Source organism: Contarinia nasturtii, unplaced genomic scaffold, assembly GCF_009176525.2.
Source record: "Contarinia nasturtii isolate CC-2019 unplaced genomic scaffold, AAFC_CNas_1.1 Cnas_scaffold_864, whole genome shotgun sequence".
NCBI classification, from domain to species: domain Eukaryota; kingdom Metazoa; phylum Arthropoda; class Insecta; order Diptera; family Cecidomyiidae; genus Contarinia; species Contarinia nasturtii.
The window spans coordinates 18,961-43,838 of record NW_022198211.1 but is presented as its reverse complement, the minus strand read 5'-3'; the positions used below and the strand labels follow the sequence as shown (position 1 = coordinate 43,838).

Here is a 24,878-nt window from a genome sequence, read left to right as displayed (position 1 = left end):
AATTTTGTGACATTTTAAATGTCAAATCAACCAATTGACATTTGTACTAGGTGAATGTTTATGACGTGTTGAATTAAACGAAATATTTCTAATCGAAGAAATGAAACGTAGAGCCTAACGTGATGGATTTAATAGTATTATTTGGGATTGCTTCGGCACTGTTAGTTATTTTATTGTGTACCTGGTTATTTACAAGAAAAGCATCCTCAAAAGAAACAAAAAGCGAACGTATGTAGTGATATTTTTGGTAAAAGACAACACATTAAACTTTTCATTCTCTTCCAACCAAAAATAGATGCTGGACCATCTCGACGTATCAATCATGGTGAAGCAGCAGATTCATCAATACCACGCCGTGCACAAATAGCCCGAAATCAACGTAGAAATGTACCACAAGCATCCACATCACAACAACAAGATAGTGAAGACAGTGACGACGAAACCAATCGACCAAATCCATTCGCGGGTGAAAAAATGGGAGCCAAAAAGCGCGCCAAACTGGAAGCCAAGGCTGAAAAGAAACAGCAACGTGAAGCTGAAATGATCGCCAGAGAGGTAACATTCAACATCTTAACAAACAAATCAAATCTTATTGACATGCCCATTTTATCTGATACGTAGGAGAAAAAGAAACGTGATGAACTTATTGCAGCCGATCGCAAAAAGGCCGAAGAAGCTGAAGAGGCTGCAGAAAAGAAAAAAGAAGAACAGGAACGGTTAGCAATGGAAGAAAAAGCACGCAAAGAACATGAAGAATACTTGAAAATGAAGGCCAGCTTTCAAATCGAAGAAGAAGGTTTTGATGAATGCGATGAAGATGAAAAAGAAAATCTGCTAAAAACATTCGTCGATTATATTCAACAACACAAAGTGGTCATACTGGAAGACTTGGCAACCCATTTCAAACTAAAAACCCAAGCCGTTATCGACCGTATCACCGACTTGCAGAACGATGGCATTTTAACGGGAGTCATTGATGATCAAGGCAAATTCATATACATTTCAAAGAAAGAACTAAATGATGTGAGTGAATTTATACGGCAACGAGGACGTGTATCCATCACCGAACTGGTGGAAAGTAGCAATAACTTGATAAATTTGAAACCGATATCTGATGAAGCCACAGCAAGTGCATAAGTAAAAGAGTTATTATAATAATCGACTGTTTTTTTATTTAAAAAAAAGTTTAAACTTAAAAGAAGTTTAGAAATAAAAAAATTATGTTTATTTTAAAATCATGATGTTTTGAATCATTAATCTTCGTACTACTCGTGTACTGTAACAGACCTACAACAAGAACACAAAATTGTCAAGCCCAGCTATTCTAACTAATCGTTATAATATTCGTTTTATATAATTTTTGTATTCAATGGAACTATTCTTGGCGCATGTTTGTGATGTTCATGTTATATGATTCTTTTCTTCGATATCAAACCATCCAGCCAGTGCATGAGGGAATTTGGCTCGAAAATCGGAAAATCTTCACCGAATCAAATTACTTTTGAAATGACCACAATTTTTCCCAATTTAAAAAAATGTAATTTCACAATCCGATCGGGAGGGTAATCCATGAATTAACGCAACTATTTAACTAATTTTCAGCCTATTTATGATCTTTTGACCATTGAACACGATTATTTTGATTGAACATCATGGACTAACACCATCTAACACGGTTATTGGATGCATATCTCTTTGTCAGTTGTGTATCATCAACTGAGCATACCCGTCATCACATTCGGCCGTTGTAGTCCTTGGGCATTTAAGCATGAAGCCACTTATCACACCCGTCTCCATAAGACTAGATCACGGGGAGCTGATGATTCGCATCACTAGCTGCTAATATAGACGAATCGGTTCGAAGATTTGTGGTGCAGACTGCACCGTGCAGTGTGATGAGGAGCTGAAACCTTGGCAGTCTATATCCAAGGGAGACTCTCTTTCGTAGGCTGTGGTTAAATGCTATATGTTTTGTTTACATCATGTTGTCAAACGAAATATTACCAACTATTTTCGTCATAGAATTGATATCACAAATGTTGTGTTTCAAATTTTGGTGTTTTTATTTGTTTGATATATGCACTTATACGTGCTACTGTGAACTATTACATTTAGATCTTAATTGATTGGTTAAACAAAAAATATATAAAGAATTCGATTTTTTCCTAAATTTGGAAGTGATTCAATTTTCTTGAAATAAAAAAAATAAAAATTTGACATCAGAAACCAAATTTAAGGTGTAAGTCAGTAGACAGTGCATTAGTAGACGCAACTTTAGGGGGAAGAAACCTACAAATTGTTCTATCTTGTAGAGGCAGACTTTTTGAATACAATGCATTCTTCAGCCTCTCCATATAAAAAGTGTGGAATATCTTACCATCAATGTTAGTGTAAGTTTTTCTCTTTCAACTTCAGCTTTTAAAATGTGAACTTTGTGGTAATGCACTTGCATATATTTTAGGGAGTACAATGTGCTGTTTTCATTCCAATTGAATCAAAACAATAATATTTTCTTTTTGACAAACGATTATTTTCCGAAGAACGATTCTTAATGAAGTTGTTCGCCAATGGATTTTCATATTTTTATCAATTCACATACAACTTCACTGCAATGAACACAATCATAGACTCAACAGCACTTTGCCATATACCGGTTTCGATTTGAATATTAAAGTCGCTACTTTTTAGACTTTACACTTGGAACATGTATCCATCACCGAACTGGTGGTTCGTAGAAATAATTTAATAAATTTGAAACCAGATAAGGCCACAGCAAGTGCATAAGTACAAGAGTTATTATAACCGATTGTTTTTTTTATTAAAAAAAAGGTTAAACATAAAAAACTTTAGAAATAAAAAAATGTATGTTTATTTCAAAATCATCAATCTTCTTCCATGCTTTCTCCGTCCTCATATTCCTCGTCAGATGTAACGTCTGGTTCTCCTTTTTGTTCTTCGCATTTTTGGCACGAACAATTGAAGAGATAGTTCTCGCGTAACTCTTTTTGTCGTGAATGTCGGCTCCTTGACAAAAGACAATCGTCCAGATATGAAATGCAAATTTCCTCACCTTTAAATAAAATGATACACATGTGTGGTGAAAATTAATGACAAAAAATTATTTTTTTAAAAACCGGATATAAGAAAACTAACCACATTGAATGTCTCGCGTTGCAATTAAATGTAAATTGTGATTTGAATGTGGAAATGTTGCCTGAGCATTTGGAACGCAGCTGTGATTTGCTTTGCTTTCGATGGAGTAAAGAGCTGAACCTTCGTTGTTTAAAAATTGTAAACCAGTTACTATTCGGGAGAAAAGAACCAAATCCTGTGTTACGTTTTGTTCGACGTGATTTAGTATTGATTGTGTATACCTTCTTCTAGTTGAGCGTAGCATGAATCGATTAGCTCATCAGCTGCCAACTTTTCGTCTGTGGGTAAATTTAATTTGGATACATTTTGTACCCAGTCAGCGAATGAAGAAGTTCCAATTCCCTGTCCATTCTCTCCGATGAGTGCAAACAATCGTTTAAAAGTGTCCAGATTTTTAAACTGAAATTTTTTTTACACATTTTTAGTATTGAATCAATCTTCTTTCAAAATTAGAATATCTCATACCATTTCCATTCCGGTAAAATCAAACGATTGGCTGAATAAAGCAAAAAGATTGTTCAAATTATTTTGATGATTTTCGCCAAGCATTTTGTGTGCAATCATCAGGTTTTCATTGATAAATTCATGATGGAAATCTTGTATAGCTTCGAACAGTGCCTGTTTTTGTTCAGTTTGTTTGTACATTGCTATCAGTTTAATACATAATAATATAGTTGTTGTTTCTGGTGGATAATGAATTTTTCTGTTGAAAAATTAAAATAAAGAAGACATAAAAAACTGTTTGCCATCACATTAATTGAATAACTTAGACATGCTTACTTCCATGCATCGTTGAGAACGTTCAAAGGATGACCTGGATTATTGTATTCGGAGCCTAAACATAGCACCCGATGATATCGTTCCATTGCAGTACTAAAGTTGATGCGTAATATGATTTATAAATAACACAAATCTAAAATTTTAATTGGATATATTTTGAAAATTACTTCAAACAGTCTGGTGAACAATAGCGAGTAGGGCAATTCGGGCAAATCGTCTGTAGCGCTTTGAAAGATTTCACCGGACAACATTCACTGTATGGTAGCGATATTGTGGATTCAGGTCCTTTGTGTCCACTCAACCGACTGATGTTTTCTTCAGCCGTCTCCAGCGGCCTATTCAATTGGGACATTCAATTATCGTGATTATTGTTTGATTCATTTAACTCACTTCATACAATATTCGCAAGCCAAGTACTTGCAGGCAGCATTCCAAGAAAATTGGCTTGATACCAAAGGTGTCTCCTGCAAAATAGTATCTCCTTTCTTGAAATTAACCGTCGCAAACAATGCCCGCCCTTTGTCTGGAACTTTTCTTATCTCATATCCGATCATTACTGTAGCTATATTCGGTCAACCGTTTTAAAAACTATAACAAAAAAGAATATATACAAAATATTCTGTTTTATACACGCGGAATAGAAATGAATTCCGTTTGTTTTGATGAGGTTATGAATTGACAGCAATTGTGACATATTTTAAGGAGTGAGATTTCACATTACCTCAACGCCATCTTTTACTACAACTTCAAATCCATTTAATTAAGCGAACAATTCAAATAAATGATATTTTGTCTTACTTTGAAAAATATTTCAAGATCCAGTATTTCGCTGAATATTTTAGATAAGTATAAGCATTGTAAAACAAATGATTCAATTTAGATATTATTTGTTCCAGAATTTACACATTGTGTAATGGTAATTTTTTTTATTTGTATAATACAATCAATATAAAATATTTGTCCTGTGTTCCTTTTCGTTTACATGGGTTTATAACCATAATAATAAATATGTTTCCGATAATTCTGTGATTTCCAAGCAAAATGAGTGAAGCCGAAATCAAATTGATACAAAATTTTAAAAATAAACTAATTCCACAATTATCTTTTAATTAATGATGCGAACAGTTGAATTTTGTTTGATTTGGCTGAATACATTATTCGTGATCAACATGAAATCAAGACAAACAAATTACATGCGAACACTTTCAATTTGAATTCAATTCATTGCTACAATAATAAATAATGATATATATACGCATAAATTAGTACTAAAACGTCCCAATTTCCATTTTTTGATTCGGCGTGCAATAAGAGTCATCCTGAGTTTAACTCTGTAGTTTCGTTAATTTCATTTGAAATCACTACGAAATATTCACAGATATTTTTTTTTACTTTTCTTAAGTTTCAATAGCAAACCTCTCATGTCAAAGAAAGATTCTAATATATTAGGTCAAACTATGTTCAACAGCATTAAAATTTACATGGAAGCTTGTAATACAGTGCAATCGATTCGAACAATTGTGTTAACATAACAATTTATACACAAATCGTCCAAAAAAAAAAAATCAAATAATTTGAGCAATTCAATGATTCCGTCAAGGTTGTTCAGGTGTTTGCTCCACAAGGCATGCTTCTAAACTATTGCAATCGCTCAATATCGATGATATCTCATCGTTCACATTGTTGTTCACTTCATTCGAATGAATCAATGATGAAAGAGTTTGAAGACTATCACTAATCTGTAATGAAAAAAAAAACACAGTTGTTAGCTATAGACATCGCATATATTTAAAATTACAAAAACGAAAATTACCTGAGAAATTTGTTCTAAATTGTTGGCAAGAACATTTTTCGTCAACTGAACCCTTTGTGTTTGCATATCTTTTTGCCACTTTAGCATTTCTGCATACATATTCACATTTGGTATTTCCTGCTTTGTTTAAAAAAAAATCATCAGTAAATAGATGTGGACATAAAAATAATTTTAAAATCTCATACCGTATTTATTTCGCCATTGGCAAATATCCCCATTTGTCGTGCATTTTTAATTTCAGAGATGTGATAGAAAAGGAATCCAGCCATAAGTGCCAAAATAATAACCAACGATAGACCAAAATACGCAATGTGAATTGTACGTGGAATTTTAAGCTTGAAAAATGTGATGGTGGAATTTCCATTGAAACAAAATCCATTCGATTTTGGTGTTGATGTGAACGAATTGGATTCCTTTAAGATATTCACATCAGATATTTGTTCTCGTCCGACTACTAAATCATTAGATGATGGATTGGTATTATTTGAATTACAGCTAGAGCTACTATTGTTTGCATTTGATTGATCATTCGAAACGGCTTCGCCGTTCAAAAGTGCATTCTTCGATTGAATCAATTGTGCCAGTCCTTCATTTCCACTTATTGCCGAACTACTTTCATCATCTATCTCAGATATTCCACTAATTGAGTTTTTTCTGCGTTGATTTACAACTTGTAACGTTGATGACATCGTCACTTTCTCAAAAATCGACGATTTCGACTCGAAAGAGTTTTGTGTTTTACTCTTTTCATGGATCGCCGTGCAAACTCTTAGTTGCGCTGCTGATGCTGTCATATCAATTTCACTCATTGGTAACGCTTCCTTCCATACACTAATCATCAACTGATATGCCGCCTCTCGACTTAAAAAGCTCGAAAAAACGTGTCTCTCATCAACAGTTGCTACAGCAATTGCATTCGGAAATATTTTGACCGTTTTTTCCTTCGATATTCTAGCTACAGACGTCACTGGTATGAGCAATTTTGTAACGTATCCAAACACGTTCGAATAAAAAGCAATATAATTTTTGGTAATGTACATATAACCTTGCAGCAAAATATCACTAACAAATGCACACGAAAAATCTGTAAAAATAGAAGAGATTTTTTTAAATCTATGATTGGTTCATTGGTAAGGGCAAAAAATACGTACAGTTGATCAGTTCTTCATCCATTGCAACTTGTTTGAAACGTCGGTGAAATTTTTTCTGGCGACTACTACTCATTTGCTTTCTTTTTTTGTCGGTGGATGTACCGTCATTTGATTTAGTATTCGTTGACTTGACGGAACTTGAGTTTAAGCTCGAGTTCGATGACAAGCTTACATTTGTTGGCGGCAGAAGATATTCCTGAGTTGATGATGGAACTGTACCAGCTTCTGGTCCCGTCATGTTTGGCATCATATTAGACACAACCGGTTTTAATTGTGAGCAATCAATTTGACTTTTTTTACTGTTTTTAAGAGAAATAATAACACAATTAAATTCCAAACAGTTAAAAATAGATAAGAAATCAAGTACATAAATATTGATTGAACGAACGATAAAGATTAGATTATAAAATCATTCGATATATGATGGTCGATACTTCTGATTAACTTGGGGTCGTTGAATGTCTACCAACACAGTTAATCACAATTTATTTCTATGCATAGATTTTTGAGTTCAAAATTTTCAATGTTTTTCAATTAAAACAACACAAAAAAAAATCGAGTCAAAAGTCAATGTCAGTTGCTACAATTGTTCTGGCACGTAACAGACTTGCCTTAAATCATTTTTAATTGAAGATTGTGTTAGGTTCGCTTGAACATCGCTTAATGATTTCCGTTTCGTTGGTTTACTATCAATGTCACCACTGTTGTTACCATTTGGTTTGTCGTTGTTGACCGCAAAACAGGATGATTCACTGCTTGAAACCAGATTTTGCTGTTTTGGCGACAAGCGTTGTTTTGAGTCCGTTAATGGTGATCGTACGCTTAATGAAACACTATTGGTAGATCTGAAAAAAATGAGAAAACATTTTATTATTTTTCATGATCTTCACTCTATTAATTGAATTATAGACACACACAAAAGATGGAATCATTTCAATACATATATCTTTCAATTTGGTTTGTTGCATGAAAACACCAACAATCAAATTAACAACAACGGTTTATTTACCAGAATCGATTTATTTATGAATCCAGTTAGTTTACTGACATTTATGCCAATGATACTGAATATATTTATAGAAAAATCTAAATTTAAAAGATTGCGAAGTACAAATACAAATTACCCTTATATACAAATCAAAATATGAACCTAAATTAGTTTAATCTAGTTTATGTTTTACAATATTTGAGTATACAAAAAAAATGAACGGCTTACAGTTGCTACTTCAACATTTGATTACGATTTATTTTACGTGGGTGAAATTGTACGTGGCACTCTTGCCTCTCACTATTCAATATAAAAAGACTACCGGCGTCTGCGAGCAAATATGTCGTGATGATATAAACCAGTGAGCGGTTTGATAATACAATTTACATTTATGACGCTGTGTAATTACATTTTTCGAGGAATTTATCGCATAAAATAATTCTCTCTGATAAAAGGATTGCCGTTGGATATATTTTTTTTTCATATTTTGTGTGATTTTCTTCAATTCAATTCATACGAAGTAAAATTAAAATTAAGTCTAAATAAATGGCAGTTAATTCATCTAACTTTTGGAATTCGTTCCCAGAAGTTTATATCTGTTCTGTCTGATTGTTTACACTGAATAAGAATTGGAATAATTTTATTTCAGAAACTCTAAAAACGTTATCGCTTTGTGCCCAACAAAAACATACATTAATTTTTTTAAGAAAACGTGATGATAATATTCACAACAATGTTGATATGATCCATAAGGGTTGCCAATTTCTACTAAAACCTAGTTCAATCTGCTTTATAATAAATGCCATTTCAAATCGAATTTAATGAAAATCGATTTAACAGCAGATTGACAACAATAATAGTATATGTATTGCTTTGTCCATGAACGCAAAATACGTAATCTTCTGGTGTGCTCCGAATTGTAAATAAAGCTGTATTTCAATTTGCCTTTTTGAAGTGCTTCTATACGTGGTTTTGATGCGGTTATCATACCATATGTTTACATTTTCTATTTTTATATACAAAAAGACGTCTCGTTTAGATGCTTCTCTCAACAAGGATAAGGTTTTCAATTATTGGAGTTCAATTACTATTTGTTAAAGGTCAAATGAGTAATACAAATGCAAAGCCATACTTGGCTTGAATTTCAATGCATTCGATTGAATCGATTAGATTTATAAATTACGAATGCAATAGAATGATTTCGATGTTTTAGTGTGTAAGTTATCTTTATATTTTGCGCCATTCATTTATCACTACAGTACAATACGTCTGTAGAAGAATGATAAAGTATTTGAAATACTAAAAAAACATATCGAAAAGCAAGCAAAACAATTGCTCTGCATTTTAGGAATATTCCAAATGTTGTTTTTTTTTTCAATGTTCTCAGAATAATCAGAACTTCAACAATCAATTGCGTCGAAAGGCGAAACTAAAAATGCATCTTTTCACGAATAAAATAAACGCCACGTGATATCGATTATTTTCCGCCACAAATTAGCATTTCAAATTACATCAACGATCTTTTGTTATTGAGAAATGGGATATTTTTTATCGATGCGGGTCCTCTACAGCATTTAAATTGGATATATATATTTAGCATAGATGTGCTTCATTTCATTACTTTGAATGTCTGACATGAGATTATCACTTAAAATAATTCATTGAATGATTGCATCAATTGGAGTAGCAGATTGAGCTAAAATTAATACAGTATTCACGCATTGATGAAATGTTTGTCGATTTCGAAATTTGTAATTGAAAATAATACGAATTATTTATTTTGTCTACGAATACCATTTGTTTAAATAAACGAAATGATTGAATAAATTGAGTGATTGGAATGTCAATACAAGAAGGCATTAGTTTGAATGAAAACTCACCTGGATTTTCGTAAAAAGAATTTCGATTTGGAAGATGATTTTTTCTTGGCTTTTCCATTAACCGTAAGAGTTTTGGAAATACTATCGTCAGCATTTGCGATTTCACATTTTAATTTGGTTTTTGGGCCACCTTTGGCTTTAGATACACCAAATATTGTGCCATCACTGATTTTACTACTGGTACTAGAGCCTTGCAGCTGATGTTGTTGTTTTCTCGATGTGGTCAAATTTTGTAGGAAACAAAACATAACATTGCGTGTCATAGCTCATTAAAGCACCATGCGTGCCACGAAAGACGAGAAAAAAAAATGTATTTGTGCGGCCAATCCGCAATATCACCCCCGTTTATTTATGCATAATTATAATATCACCGAGTCTATGATTTTTTTTGTTTGGATTTTTGCATTCGTTGTAAACAATGAATAAAATGATATCCTCAAATCAAAATGCACGTTATATTATAATTTGTAGAGAACACTTTTTGACCATTTCACCTTAGGCAGTGGTTTGGGTGTGGATAGGCGTTACGGCTTTCTTCCGGCTTCTTTCTTCGAACAACAACACTTCACCCATCCAACCAACACACAAACACATCCAATTTTATTGACTGGGTGCCGTCGCCATGCTCTTATACAAACAGACACAAACTCATACTTTACTTCCCGTTCTGTCTATCCCAATCACTTTTTTTCTCCTCTCTGTTAAAACCTTTCAGGCGACAATGGTGCGTACCAAGTGTTAAATATTTGTAAAGTGGTATTTGTTTTCCGTCTCAGTTTCTGTTTTATGAATAATCAAAAGTATGGATTATGTGTTGGTCATCAATTTTTTTTTACTGAAAATCAAACTGTTTGCGTTCACATAAAATATACACGTTTATTATTGACGTGGAAAATCTATCAACACGAGGATAATAAATCTATTATTATTCACTTCGTTGGATGATTAAAATTGTATTTGATGTAACTTGTTTGCCATTTATATTGAAGAAAATTACAGTCGGATAGAGTAACATTGTTGTAACAGGAAAAATGTAAAATTTATCATTTCGATCCAATCGATTTGTGAATGTTTCTGGCACTGGTGCGGCATTAGATCTGCGCATTCGCAATTGCTCTTATGCATCCGACACATGTTCATTCCTACATGGTATGATATGGATTGTATCATTACTTCGACTGAGAATTCCGTTGGCTAATATTCAAAGTTAGCAAACTTTGCAGGATTCACATGTATTTATTTATAGCTCAGCTTTAATTGGTGTCGTGATAGCTATCAATATAAGTGAACATAATTTACATGTATAGATTCGAAGACGAAAGTTGATTGATGTTTTGTGATTCTGATTAGGTCTTGGAATTTTTAATTATCAAATAACTAGGCAGCGGAAAGTTTATTTTGCATTTTAATTTCAAATGCGGAATTAACAAGTAGCGGAAAATTTTCTATCGCAATAACTATTTATTAAACTTGAATTGAATGCGGTTATACAGGTTTTTTTTCCTCTCTTTAATGATTCTAATAAATGATTCTGGTGAGATTATAGTTAACACATTTTTTTTTCTATTTTGAGAAAATTGCTTAAGCACGAAACAGAATACAATGCACAATTACTACAGAATAGAAAAATACTGAAAAGATCTGCTTCCTTTATTTTGTTTGGCAATTTTTGTTTTCGTGCTTGCACAAGTCTTTATTGACGGTTTGTGTTCATTTGAAACAATAAAATTGAAGTCTTATTGTTTGGTTCAAGCAAACAAGTGAAAATTATCGTTCAGCTGGGAGAAATTTACGTAGTAGCTGGTGTGAGATACTGCCAATTTGTTTGCAAACATTTACTTTAAAAAAAATGATGAATTCAATAAAAGATGTTTGTTTTGGTCACATGTGTCAACTATACTATCAGTTGAGCACGAATGATCGCACACGATATGTTTATTTTCTTTGGAAATAAAAACCGTAGAGTCATGTGGAGTGAGAGAGAAACTTTGAAATTGGACAGAGAGCACTGTATATGATTAAACAAAATGTTTTGGACTTAATTGTTCATTTGCGATATTAATTTTCACAACAACTTATCACCTCAGTTAATTACTGGCCTTTCGACACATTGTTATAGATCGGATACAATCGAAGCTGTTTTTGTGCAGAGTAGTTCGAACGGAGCAATTGTAAAGATTGCAATGAACTTGAGTATATAGCGGCAACCCATGCAGTTGATTTTTATTCCAAAATTGTCACGGCGGAAGTTTTGTACTTAAATTCCGTCTTGTCATACAGATTCAAATAGATTCAAAGACGTCAAGTTTTTTTTAGTTTTTCGGACTTTCTATTAACTTTAATTGTGCAATAGACAGCCTTGAATAGTGGATAAGCGGCGTGAGTGATCAAAAATAGCACAAATAGAAACACCAAGAGGAGTGGTCGTGACCGAAGAGTGGATTTTTGGATTTTTGTATGTCAAGTTCAATTGTTTTGGAATCAGTTTGATTGACGTCCATGCTGAACTTCAAATGTGATGTTTTTTTAAAAACATTCGTATGTTCTATGTTTTATTCCATTCAAAATATTCCATTTATCTAATTCATCATAACAATAAACAAAAATAGTATGCGAGAATAGCGATTGAGAGCATCAACATGAATAAATGAGCTCAACAACCAAAATAAATGTATGATTGAAATGTATGCATATAGCGTGTATTCATTGTCGTACCGTGTACGAACTGCGGCGAAAAAACGACGACTTTTCTTGCCCGAAATTAATGAAAATTGGAGCATTTGCTGCGTTATTTATTTATTTTTGTACGAATTTGAAATAACATATTTCCACTCTATCTATCTATTGCAAAATGAGCATTTGCCATTAATCAAAGAGAATGTCTCTTTTTCACGCACACATCACTAAACGCAGACATATGTTTTACTTATAAATGAATTCAACTCGCATTTTTTCTGTGTGGTTCGTATTGAAATTTCATTGATGGATTGACTCTTTTTGCTTTCGTGAGCATTTTGTTTGATATAACTCAAAAATTGCTTGAATGAATGCATTTCATATGAAATCTAAACTTTTTCACTGTTGAATCATATACATTCGAAAAATAGAATGGACCAAGGTTCATTGCTGTATATTAAACTGCCATTTGTTCACAACAATCGATGGCAAACAAATAAATTTCGCTTTTGTGTCCAATTAATTGAAATGAAACTATTTATTATGAGAGACAACATTGTCACCCGAATGAACAAATATATGATTGACAACACAACACTACTTGTTATTAATTTTGATATCTATTTAATTAATTTAAGCACACATATTCTGCACTTTTCGTCATAAATCAATGATGATTCACTATAAAAAATTTCGAATTTTATCTTACTGTATAAGTGTTCGAATGATTTTTGTCGTTGATTTTTTAGCATAAAGAGCTTGTCTTTATACATAAATCTCGTGCACTCTCTGTTTAAGTGAGCACAAAACAGTCGACGTCGTTGAACGATATACTTCACTTCATTTCAAACTTATTTACTTGTTTTACGTTGATGTGCTTCTTTAATTTCTGTACACACAGTGCTCTGTTGTCGACAACACAACTTGTAATGTTCAAGATCTCGCCGATTGTAGGTTTTTCCTCTTCTTTTTGTTCGCGTTCTCACTTCGGTTGCGTTGTCACTGTCAAATTATGAATTTACACTGCAGACAACTACCACTGCACAACTCCAACACATAGATGGTGCTCATTATATTGTAGCTGATTCTACGATGCATTGGTATTGGTTTTAACATTGTTACATGTGTGCGTGGAGAAAGTCGCATGTATTGTATATACCGCTTATGGTTGTATGGGATATTGTACAACCAGTTTGTCCCAATCACATGCGAATTCGGTTTGTTGTCAGTTCAGTCACCATATAATTGGATGTCTATATTTTGTCACAAAATCCATGAACTTGCTAACAGATAAAAACCACATTAATACCGCGAATTTGAATCGCATTTCTCAGAAACGTTAATGTGCGTATGATATTTATAGATCTTTTTTTGTGTGTGCATGAAAATAGAGAATTCTGTTGAATAAAAAACCAAATGTCATTCATTTCTTCCAATTACAGTCATAATGCGTTTGATAAAAATATCCTGACTTTTGATCTCATTCAGAGTCAAATTGTCTACCTCGAAGAATTCACAAGTAAAATTTTACATAAAGAAAGAAAATTTTACGAGGTTGCACATACAACTCATAGATTTTATAGATATTGAGTGCGATGAGATTAGGTTTCATGTTTCGACCTAGTTTTCGATGACGTTGCAACTTATAATTTGAAAAACGAGACATACTAATTGAAATTTTTTGTTTGTTATGCTCTACATAATTCGCTTCTAAAAATTAAAACATAAAACTAAAACACATATTCTATTGCTTGCGTCATAAATATGCTCATTGCACAAATAATGCACACGTAAAGTTTTTTTTTTTTCTTTCAGTTAAATACCATTAGATTTGAAGTGCAACTATATAGATAAATGTGTATTACTTGCGTTATGAAACTGTACATGAAGCGTATTGAATTTGTCGTATCTCATGAAATGCGTTGAAAATCGTACAAATAAAATCATTGAACCGATAAGAGATGTGTGCTATATCAAATGATGATTATTCAATCAATGACTTTACTATGCAAATCTGCATGTTGCAATTAAAAATTTTGTATTTGCATTTAACACCTGAAAAGTTTTACATTCAGAAAATCAACTTTTCTGTATTTTCAAAAGTTGATCGAATCCATCTTGTTATCAGACAATTTAACGAATAAATAATAATACACAATAGTCATATCTCATTTGATTGAGACATGACTCGTATAGTTAATACAGCCGATGACTGAATACCGGAAAAAATTGGTTGAAATTGATTATTGTCATAGGAATATTTCAAGATCATAAATAAGGTTTCGCAATATATTGATTAAATAGTTTTGTGTGATAGAGAATTGATTACAGTGTCCCTTACTTTTCATTGTTCACATTTTGAGCGAGAATATTATAATATTATATGTTAAGTCATTGCTTTTTACACAAAATAGATGGCATTGTTAATGCTTCAGTAAATTGTTTATTTTCCCATGGCAGAGTGAAAAAAAATTAAGCTTCGAACAAACACAATGGGCGTAAAATAATTTTTGGTGTTGATCGTCGATTACAAAATTATCACAGGCTTTAAGTATGTAATTGTAACACCACACCAAAATGCCAACGCTATCGTACACCAATTGTACTCGTAGTTCGTGATGCCATTGAACGATTCAACTGATAAACTTATTTGGCGCAACGATGAAAATTTTATTTGCAGTTGTGCATAATTTGGTCGTTTTGCTCGTAATAAAGTGCGGCAAAAAGTGAAAGTATAACTCATGCGATTGTATGGAGTATTAATTAACCGTACGAAATAAAAAAAATACGGTAAACTTTAAAACATGTTCTTTCGATGTCAGTCAAATATTGGGCCATTTGCAAACATTTGAAATTGGTTATATTTTCAATTGTAAGCAGTTTCCATTGGATTCGTGTAGAGGTAAGTCGAAAGAAGTCTCAAGTATCGTGTTATATTTCTTGGGACGTTGCAAAAAAACAAGTGACCAAGTGTTGATACTATATTAAAAAAGTATTCATAGTTCGGTTTTTTTCGGAGATTCAAGTGACTGTTGCATAAAAAGTTTGAAAACTTACCGTTTTTGTTTTTGTTTTATTCCGTTTGACTCAGCAATGTCACAATTAGCGGACAGTATCAAGATATGTTCCCCGTCGTAAGTATTTTCTTGATAGTCATCCGCAATGGAACTAAGAAATAGACTTTCTTCACTAAGCATAGACTCATTGTTATTACGATCAAATAAGTGATTTTCGTTGAGAATTCGTTCAGCTTTGAAACTTTTCCGTGATAAATACTCGCTTCGACGCACAACATTTTTACGAACAATATCAAAACTTCGTCGCAAAAATGATTTTCTATTTGATTTTCGTTCAAAATATTTATTCAATGTTTCGGCGGATAATGATGTTGATGAGGCAGAAGAGGACTGCCCACGTTTTGCACTAATACACTGCATTTTGATGGAAGACGATGACAATTTTATTTAAATTCAATTTATTGCATCAAAGAATTTTCCGAATATGTGTTTACTTAAAAAGAAATTAAATCGCAAAGTGTTTTGTTAACAAATGTTCACTGAACATCCAAACATTGATATCGCTTGTTATTTTATCACTTAAAATTGTGTAATTAATTGAAAAAAAATTAAAATAAAAACACAGCAAGCACAATTGACGTTTACTTCTGAATGATTTCAGAAAAGAATTAATTTCAGAATAGAAGACCACTAGTTTAAAGTGTGATGGTATACAATTATCTATTGATAACGCACACCACGGACATAATGAAAACAACGCTTGTGTCTAGTTTCGAAGATCAATGTGTTATTTTGGCTGCTTTTCCTTATACGCCCCAGAACTTTATCTTTATATGATATCTTATCGATCGCATTTGATACGTATTCGACTTTAATTGTATTAAATAAATATCAAAAATTTGAAATGTATTGTATTTATTCAATTTAAAACTACAGTCTACTATTAATCGTGCTCTGGCGGCACATGACATACTTATGTCGCTTACGGTTTTCAGAGCTCTGCTTTTATTGTTTAATCGATTGCGGTTGTGTTTTATATGGTTTTAAATTTCACTTTTATACCAATATGGAACTTTGTATCGTAAATGTAATCAACAAGTAAGATCATTCATTAACCCTCCTATGGACGGAATAAAATAATAACATATGAAATGAACAAAATTATGTATTTTTTCTGAACGTCAAAGGGTTAATGACACACATATGAAAAGATTTACATATGTTGAAAATTATATATCATGCATTGTTTTAAACTCCCTCAATCATTTTTAGATTGTATTTTCTGTTCATATTAAAAGTAAAAACAAAGGAAATGCATTTTCAATAGATTATTTGCAAAACTTTTCTGAGATGCTTTGAGTCACACGGTCGTTTTCTTCAAGGGTATTTTTGTTTTGGCTTTCAGTTTTTGTATTTAGATAAGGTGCTAGCATATAATATTTGTCATGTTTCATTTCCAATAGTTTTGTAAAAAATTAGCAAGTACATAATATTTTGCTAAGTAATTATTGATTAATGCAAAAATTAAAATCTGATTATACTGTTGCTAATTTCATTAAATAGCTATAGCACGTTTCGAGCAACGGAAAGTTTTTTACCTACATAACGTATTAATGTTTGCTTCGAAGAATATTCATTTAACAAAAAATTCAATTTGAAACTTACTTTCGCATTTTATCTTCATGAGATTTGCGTCGATTTTTGTCCATTATTGGCGATGGTGACAATGACGGCGTCCTATATGTAGCGTAAGCGGCGTAAATCGATTGAAAAATACAAAAATAGATCATTGTTAGTTTGAAAATGAAAACGATTTGTACGTCACTCACCATAAATTGATGCAACTGTTGTTTGGCTTCATAGTGAAACGGTTTTCATAAGCACCTTTTTTTAAATTCCAGTTTACTCCAGTTTTACTTTCATTTGTCGATCGTGTCACTCATTTATTATATTTCTAGCTTTTGTTTTGAATTTCATTGGTCTAAGCTGTTTATTTTTATTTTTCTCACCTAACCATAAAATCTCGCATATTTTTTTATTAAAATTTACCGAACAAAACTCTTGAAATTGGTTTCCATATGAATGCAAGCAAACTAATGAAATATTTGTGATTCCATGCTATCGATTTTTTTGTTTAACAATGACCGTCAGGATTTCAATTTATGTTATGGAAAAAGAATTTCCACGAAAGAAATTCTGTATTGACGAAGTTACCTAAAAATAAGACAGCATTATCGGTTTATCGATTTTTCTTGATATAGTATGTAACCAATTTGAACCTTTTTTGCAACTCACTGATTCGGTGGCATACTTGATTAAACACGAAATTTTCCATGAAATCATGGATGTAGCAAATGTTGACAATTCTTTTGATCGATGAACACTGTCCAAAAAATTTTGAATAGCTTAAAATAAAAACGTTTATCGACACCAATTTGGTTATCAAAATGTGCCATTTAGATTCTCTTTGAAGAATAAAATGCTTCATAAAATGCTCCAAATTCAGGTTATTATTATTTTTAATGCAAATTACTCGCGATGTGTAAAAGACGATAAAATGGTTAATTAGTAATAATTTATAAATTTTTTCTCTTATGTTGTTCACTGTAAGTTCAAGTTACGAAATGCACCGTTAAAAGTCTTTGTTGTAAAACTAATGAAATTTTAAACACAGCAACTTTGGTAAAACTAACAAAAAATGGTTAAGAGTGCCGCATTTGAGGTGAAAACTATCAAAAATGAATCCAATTGTAGATGGCATTTGTGGTTGCGCTAAACATGTATTGTGTATGGAACAAAATTCGTATCCACAACAAAACGATATGTGTTCTACTTCATTAACATGTGCAACGATTTTTTTTTTTTTTTTGAAAGTATAGCGGCACACAGACAAACCGTAGGAGGGCTAACGAAAAGTTAGTTAGCTGAAAAATAAGCGAGTCATCGGTCTGTTTTAAATGTATTGAGGTAAACAATTTGTTAATGGTATACTATAGAATGACGCGTGCGCATCTCACCAGCCTAAATAGATGTATAACTTGATTCTGTTTTGATTCATTATTCGTTACAGTCGCTCTCATAAGCATTTACGTTTTCATTGTCTGGCATTAAAACTCATATTATTAATTGCACTTCATATAAACTTGTTAGTTTTAATCACATTTTAAGTAGTTTACAGTAAACATTTTCATTTTTATAACAGAATACAAGAAATTATTATTTTTTTGCATAAGTTTGTGGGGTATTGTCTGAAAATTATCAATGGTTTTTGAATTCAAATCAGACACAAGCAAAGTTTAGTAGAACAAAAGTCAATATTTTGTGTCAGGACTTGGAATAAAAATGCAATTATTTGCCATTTGTTTTGAATGGGTAAAAGCTAAATTTAAAGTTATAAATAATGATGCTGTCTCGCCTTCACTTTCACTCCGGTTTACTTCAGTTGTTTTAAATAGTAAGACGACTGAAATGGTTAAATTTAAATGTAATTGCGAAGTTAGCACGTAATAAATAATACATGTAATTTGTATATAATTAACTGGCAAGAGAAATGAGATCAACGAGTACTCAGCAGTGTATATGTTTCATTGTCACACAATTGCAATATGGGTGCCATGCATCAGAAAACGCGATGAGCTCATAATTTCAACTTTTGACACCGAACACTTTACGGTCCAATGAATCCAATTAGCATCATTTTATTGACACTAATGATAATAATAGCCATCATGTCAATAGTATTTGAAAAGCCAAACCGGCGTGTATTGGATTTGAAGCGGATAAAGGATTGCCGTATGGCATATGTCTGTACTGGCCTTGGAGCTGCGTATCGCAAGATCGTTCGTTATCAAAATCAATCAACGATTTGATATGATTTCATCGTTCTTTATTTAAAATCAATAAACACATGTTATCTATACTATTCGATTGTTGTTATTTTTATTGAGTGTGTGCCTGTGCATGCCGAGTAAATGTTGTTTACATTTGAATTCCGTATTTTCGCCATTTTTTTTAAACGTGGAATTTGATTATGCTCATCCGAATTTAGATGTTAATGAGCTTTGAATTAAACTTCCCAACTTTTCACGAGAAGTAATTACTACCTGATAACCTTGATAAATATAATTGTATCAAAATTACAGCAATTTTCATTGTAAAATTTCGACAATTTAGAAGCTTATTATCAAGATAATGTTGATAATTTTTTTTTTGATTTTTTATTTTTAAAAAAGCTCACATCCATACAAATGGCATTGAAACTGCTAGTGAAAATGACGCAGCAGTTGCTATGAACAATGCAAATTAATTTATTTGTTGAACACTCCTTTATCACAAACATTGGTATTAAGTTTAATTAACTATTCACATAGAAAGTGAAATGCGTTGCCTTCGTGTAATTTAAAATGTCAGCTTCATTAAGAGCATTAAGAGTGCCGTCAAGTTTTAAACGAGCTAATTGTTTCATTTTACGAAAATGTAACTTTGCTACTATGGAAAATTTATTGAAGTCGTCTTCTCATAAGTCATGCGTAGAGTCATTCAAGGGTTTCGATGTTAAAAGTAGCTAGTCTCTCAACTAGTTCCAATTTATTCATTTGTACCAAGCTACTCACAGGCATCACAAGGGAAATATGAAAATAAAAATTGAATAATAATGAATGATAAAAAAAAAGTCACTAATGCCAATCGGATTAATGTAATGAAAGTTCGTGGGATAGGGTTTGCATGTGCGACGGCGGTTATAGCGTACAAACTAGCTAAATAAACGCAAGCCGTTCATGATTGTTAGTGTTCCTGATATTGCACAAAAAATAATAATAATATAAAAACTAATTTGGATCAGCAGACATTACGCAATGACATCGAAAACTCAAGTCGTTGTGCCGGTCGCCAGTTTTATCATATTTATGCACGAGATTCATGAAAATCAAATTAAAATGTGCTAAACAGACAAGTAGTTTGTATGATGATGTGATAGCACGAAAAAAGAAGTGGGATTGGAAAACGAGCCATTGTTGTCGCTTCACATTGTTTTTTTATGTATGTATGCATTAATGTGTATGTGAATATAATGAACCAAATTTGTCAAAGTGTGAATGAAATTGCTGGAATAATTACTTGTCTATGAACACTTTTATTTTCTCTTTCTCTTTTGCTTTTGTTCTCTTTCTCTCTCTCTCTTCATTCAGTGCATTTGACGAAGCCAGTGAAGCTATAATTGACAATCATATTAGCGCCGAAACATATTTGAGTACAACAAAAACCGCGAAACAGTGAAACCATCAAATAAACGCAAACACAGGAAAATAGCTATTTAATTATTCATTATTTCCGATTAATCTTTTCAGTTGAGTGCGCATGCACGCCTGAGATGAAGCTGTAAAACGAATTTTCCGTTCAAATACATTGAAAACGTAAACAAAATCTGAAGTGTTCTTGAAAACAAATACAAACGAATATTAATTTTCGCACACACATTTTTTGAATGTGCAAAGCAATACACATTACGACATCAAGTGATGCTGAGAATTTGTAACATTGTTTCGCACATCAACGGTGGCAATAATATCCGTGAATCGGTGTTCTATCAATCAGACGCTCTCTCACAAGCGTCAGTACAATTTGATCGTTCGTTCAGTGCATATCCAAATGAATTCTGCTGAATTCCATCCATGATATGTACAAAAGCAAACGAAATAAATAACACTCTCGTGTATTTACTTGTATTGAACCATTTATAAATAAATGAACTGGAACGTGTTCAAACAAAACCAAAAATAAAAAAACACACAAATTCGGTCAAATAAATATACGTGCTTGTTGAAACAAATACCTGGATCTAATTGAGTCGCTATAGTAGTTACATTTTAAGAAGAATAGTTGTACGTTTCGTATTAATAATTCGTAGTTTGAAATATTCAAAATTGAAAAATATATAATAATCATATCCTTTTTGGAAGAAAAAAATAGTTATAAGACTGTGAATCCCCAGTTTAGTGATATCTGAAATTAGTTTGTTGGAATATGGTTAGGAGTATGGATTTTGATAGACATCGGTAAGGATTACAGTGTGAATTTTATATATTTATTTGACATCAAAATACGGCCAGATTCTTCTACATACTGAGTTGTTTATTTTATTTCATTAACAAATTGTTTTATTTTTTACTTTAAATTTTCAGTCATGGCATTCCGGAGAAAAAGCGTCATTCATGTTTTGTGAGAACACTTATCATCCTGAATATATTTTTCATAATTGCTATTGCACTTTCAATAGCTGTTATCTATAGATTTGCAGCACTTATTAAGGAATGTAAGTTAAAAAAAATAAATAGCAAACTGTTTGATGAGATGTGTGCAGAAAAATATGTTGTTAGTGAGGAAAAAATATATATTTTGTGTTAAAATTTGTCAGGCAGTAATGGTATTTTATCGAAAGTTGTGTAAATTTGAATAACAATAAAACAAAAAAATCTAAAAGAATACAAGGTCAAAGAATTTCTTGAATGACAACATTTTGTGTATGTGCGATAAAAAATAATGAATAAATTGCTCATTTCGACTTTCATTGAAATTGCACCGAATGCAATCTATTGTTTTATAACAAATAATAACAGAGATTAATGTAGAAAACTTAATGTCTTTGTTTTTCTCTCGTCAAACGTGAAAAACAATTAGATAAATCAACAAGCGTTTGTCATGACACTGGTTGTGTGAGTGCGGCAGCGGATGTTTTACGATACATGGATGCATCAGTTGAACCATGCGTGGACTTCTATGATTTCGCCTGTGGAAAATTTCTGAGCGAAACAACACTAACCGATGAAAAAGTGACGATTGATACCTTCAATCAGGCTCGTGATAAAATGCAGTCACAACTACTTCGACTTATTGATGCGCCCATCGTGCCCGACGATTTACAGTAACTGACGACATAAATTACGACATGTTTAAATCGAATTTTATTGAAATTATTTCTTTGCAGGTCGTTTCGATTTATAAAGTTATTGTATTCATTGTGCATGAATCAAACTCAAATTGAAGAAACTGGTTTAAAATCAATGATTGAAATACATAATTTGCTTGGTGGTTGGCCCGTCGTCGTGGGAGATCAATGGAATCCAAATTCAACATGGAATTGGGAGAAGAGCAGCAATGATTTATTGAAAGCTGGCTTTGGCCATGCTTATTTATTTGTTATTTCAATTGATACAGACATGCGAAACTCATCCCGACGCCGCATTGTGGTACATCAAAATTCAATTCCTTTACTCATTCCTATTGATGCTATCATAAACATTTAAATAGTTTGACGAGCCAACGTTAGGACTGTCTCGCGAGTTCCTACTACAAGGTACCAACGATAGTGTTGTACAAGCGTACTACGATTATATGACAGATTTGGCCGTCATTTTTGGTGCTGATAGAGAAAATGCCAAACAGGAACTTTTGGATGTATTGGAATTCGAGAAAAATCTTGCGAATGTTCGTAATATTCATCACGAACTTCTTATTGAAATCATTTATTTTCAATAATTTTTACTTTTATTTTCGGTAGATTTCAATGCCAATGGAACAAAGACGAAATTCTAGTGAATTATATAATCCATTGACGTTTAAAGAAATTCAAACCAAATATCCATATTTGAACTGGGTGGAATACATCAATAATCTGTTTCCGTCCCATATTAAAGTTAATGACAATGAAACTGTTATTTTGAATTCACTCTCATTTTTCAAAAATTTTGGAACCCTTCTTGAAACGACACCAAATCGAACGATTGCAAACTATCTGTTTTGGCGCCTCACCGAATATTCAGCATATTATTTGAATAGTGAAATTAGAAAGCGACAATTGCTCTATAACACGGTGACAATTGGAAAAAAAGAGCTCAGTGCTCGCTGGAAGGAATGCATTTCATTGACGAATAATAAGCTTTCAACTGCGGTCGGCGCACTTTATATTCGCGAATATTTTCATCCAGTAGCCAAAGAAACGGCTGCAAGCATGGTCGAACAAATCCGTAAGGAATTTAAAGATGTACTCAAGAAAAACGAATGGATGGACGCCAAAACAAAACTAGCGGCAAACAACAAAGTAGATGCAATCGTCACTCACATAGGATACCCCGATGAGCTATATGATGACAAAAAATTGGAAGAATACCATAAAACGATCGAAATTAATTCAACAAATTATCTAGCATCAATTTTGAATATCAACAAATTTTATATGAACTATGAGTTGGATTCACTGCGAAAAGTTGTAAACAAAACGGATTGGATTTCACACTCATCTCCAACATTCATAAATGCTTTCTATTCATTCGAAGAAAACTCAATAGGTGAGACACACTAGTTTCTTTATGTCTGCGTCTACCAAGACATCTACAGAATGATTGTAAAATTTCAGAGCTCCCAGCGGGAATATTGGGTGGCATGTTCTTTGCGTCGGATCGACCATTGTATATGAACTTTGGTGGCATTGGCTTCATTATTGGCCACGAACTGTTAGTATATTTATATGATTGAATGTGCAATTAGAAATAACATACAAACCAATTTCAGAACACACGGTTTCGATGACGAGGGTCGACAGTATGGTAGATATCATGAAATCGATTTTCCAATAATAAATGACGAGAATTGTTCATTGTCATTTTAAAATTATTTTAGATCAACACGGAGACCTATTGAACTGGTGGGACAATGCAACAGAAGTTCATTTTCTGCAGCGCGCACAATGCATGATCGAACAGTATAGCAATTTCACAGAGCCACTCACAAATTTAAGCGTTCGTTGATTCTTAATACTTTTGAAAATGTAAAGGAGCTAAAGTTTTGTACTTATTTCTATTTCAAATATAGATCAATGGCATTAATACACAAGGCGAAAACATAGCGGATAATGGTGGTCTGAAGTTTGCATATAATGCTTATAAAAAGTGGATAAAAAAGAATGGCAGCGAAAGAAGATTACCAGGGCTACAACAATATACACCTGAGCAAATGTTTTGGATAGCAAGTGCACAAACGTGGTGCTCCATTGATCGCACAGAATACATGCGATTGCGAATTTTAAACGGGGTGCATGCACCCGACAAGTACAGAGTCATTGGATCGATTAGTAATTCGGATGAATTTTCACAGGATTTTCAGTGCAAACCGGGCCAACCGATGAATCCAGTTAAAAAATGTACAGTTTGGTGATTAGATATGAAGACTTACCACATTGATACGATATTGAATAAAATTAAATAAGTTATAACACATAACGAAGAGTTTTTAATCAAATTCATTAGTGTCAAGTTCACATTTTTCACGCACGTGAATCGATAGAATTGTTTCGTAAAAGATGAAGATGTGCATAACAATTTCATACGTATATGCATGTTGAATTTCAATAGATATACTTATAGT

General features: G+C 32.5%; 4 protein-coding genes across 11 annotated transcripts; 2 read left to right on the top strand and 2 right to left on the bottom strand.

The window, feature by feature from the left end:
- The first annotated feature begins 45 nt into the window (after nucleotides 1–45).
- On the top strand, nucleotides 46–1,158 carry LOC116342344 (DDRGK domain-containing protein 1). Its single transcript, XM_031769907.1, has 3 exons — nucleotides 46–228; nucleotides 296–555; nucleotides 622–1,158. Exons 1-3 carry the CDS (start codon nucleotides 123–125, stop codon nucleotides 1,135–1,137), a joined length of 882 nt encoding a protein of 293 aa, XP_031625767.1. The 5' UTR covers nucleotides 46–122; the 3' UTR covers nucleotides 1,138–1,158.
- A 1,687-nt stretch (nucleotides 1,159–2,845) lies between these two features.
- LOC116342462 (SET and MYND domain-containing protein 5) lies at nucleotides 2,846–4,603 on the bottom strand. Its single transcript, XM_031770091.1, has 7 exons — nucleotides 4,324–4,603; nucleotides 4,101–4,268; nucleotides 3,934–4,026; nucleotides 3,619–3,856; nucleotides 3,375–3,552; nucleotides 3,154–3,303; nucleotides 2,846–3,070 (listed from the first exon to the last, which is right to left on the bottom strand). The coding sequence occupies exons 1-7, from the start codon at nucleotides 4,485–4,487 to the stop codon at nucleotides 2,883–2,885; spliced, it is 1,179 nt and encodes a 392-aa protein (XP_031625951.1). The 5' UTR covers nucleotides 4,488–4,603; the 3' UTR covers nucleotides 2,846–2,882.
- A 205-nt stretch (nucleotides 4,604–4,808) lies between these two features.
- LOC116342677 (GRAM domain-containing protein 2B-like) lies at nucleotides 4,809–17,630 on the bottom strand. Of its 6 annotated transcripts, none has more exons than XM_031770388.1 (7): nucleotides 17,288–17,630; nucleotides 17,124–17,195; nucleotides 7,509–7,742; nucleotides 6,898–7,196; nucleotides 5,932–6,830; nucleotides 5,747–5,863; nucleotides 4,809–5,672 (listed from the first exon to the last, which is right to left on the bottom strand). In XM_031770388.1, exons 1-7 carry the CDS (start codon nucleotides 17,317–17,319, stop codon nucleotides 5,529–5,531), a joined length of 1,797 nt encoding a protein of 598 aa, XP_031626248.1. In that variant the 5' UTR covers nucleotides 17,320–17,630; the 3' UTR covers nucleotides 4,809–5,528. The 6 variants fall into 6 exon arrangements, with proteins under 6 accessions (XP_031626248.1, XP_031626244.1, XP_031626246.1 ...); XM_031770384.1 differs by lacking the exons at nucleotides 17,124–17,195; nucleotides 17,288–17,630 and adding exons at nucleotides 9,766–10,661; nucleotides 13,151–13,411; XM_031770386.1 differs by lacking the exons at nucleotides 17,124–17,195; nucleotides 17,288–17,630 and adding exons at nucleotides 9,766–10,612; nucleotides 13,151–13,411.
- Nucleotides 15,377–24,733, top strand: LOC116342675 (neprilysin-2-like). 3 transcript variants are annotated; one of them, XM_031770377.1, is made up of 11 exons: nucleotides 20,816–21,340; nucleotides 21,451–21,514; nucleotides 21,641–21,771; nucleotides 22,137–22,380; nucleotides 22,444–22,705; nucleotides 22,767–22,943; nucleotides 23,017–23,803; nucleotides 23,872–23,968; nucleotides 24,027–24,061; nucleotides 24,135–24,253; nucleotides 24,327–24,733. In XM_031770377.1, the coding sequence occupies exons 2-11, from the start codon at nucleotides 21,483–21,485 to the stop codon at nucleotides 24,666–24,668; spliced, it is 2,226 nt and encodes a 741-aa protein (XP_031626237.1). In that variant the 5' UTR covers nucleotides 20,816–21,340; nucleotides 21,451–21,482; the 3' UTR covers nucleotides 24,669–24,733. The 3 variants fall into 3 exon arrangements, with proteins under 3 accessions (XP_031626235.1, XP_031626237.1, XP_031626236.1); XM_031770375.1 differs by lacking the exons at nucleotides 20,816–21,340; nucleotides 21,451–21,514 and adding an exon at nucleotides 15,377–15,575; XM_031770376.1 differs by having other exon boundaries at nucleotides 20,816–21,514.
- Nucleotides 24,734–24,878: the final 145 nt, after the last annotated feature.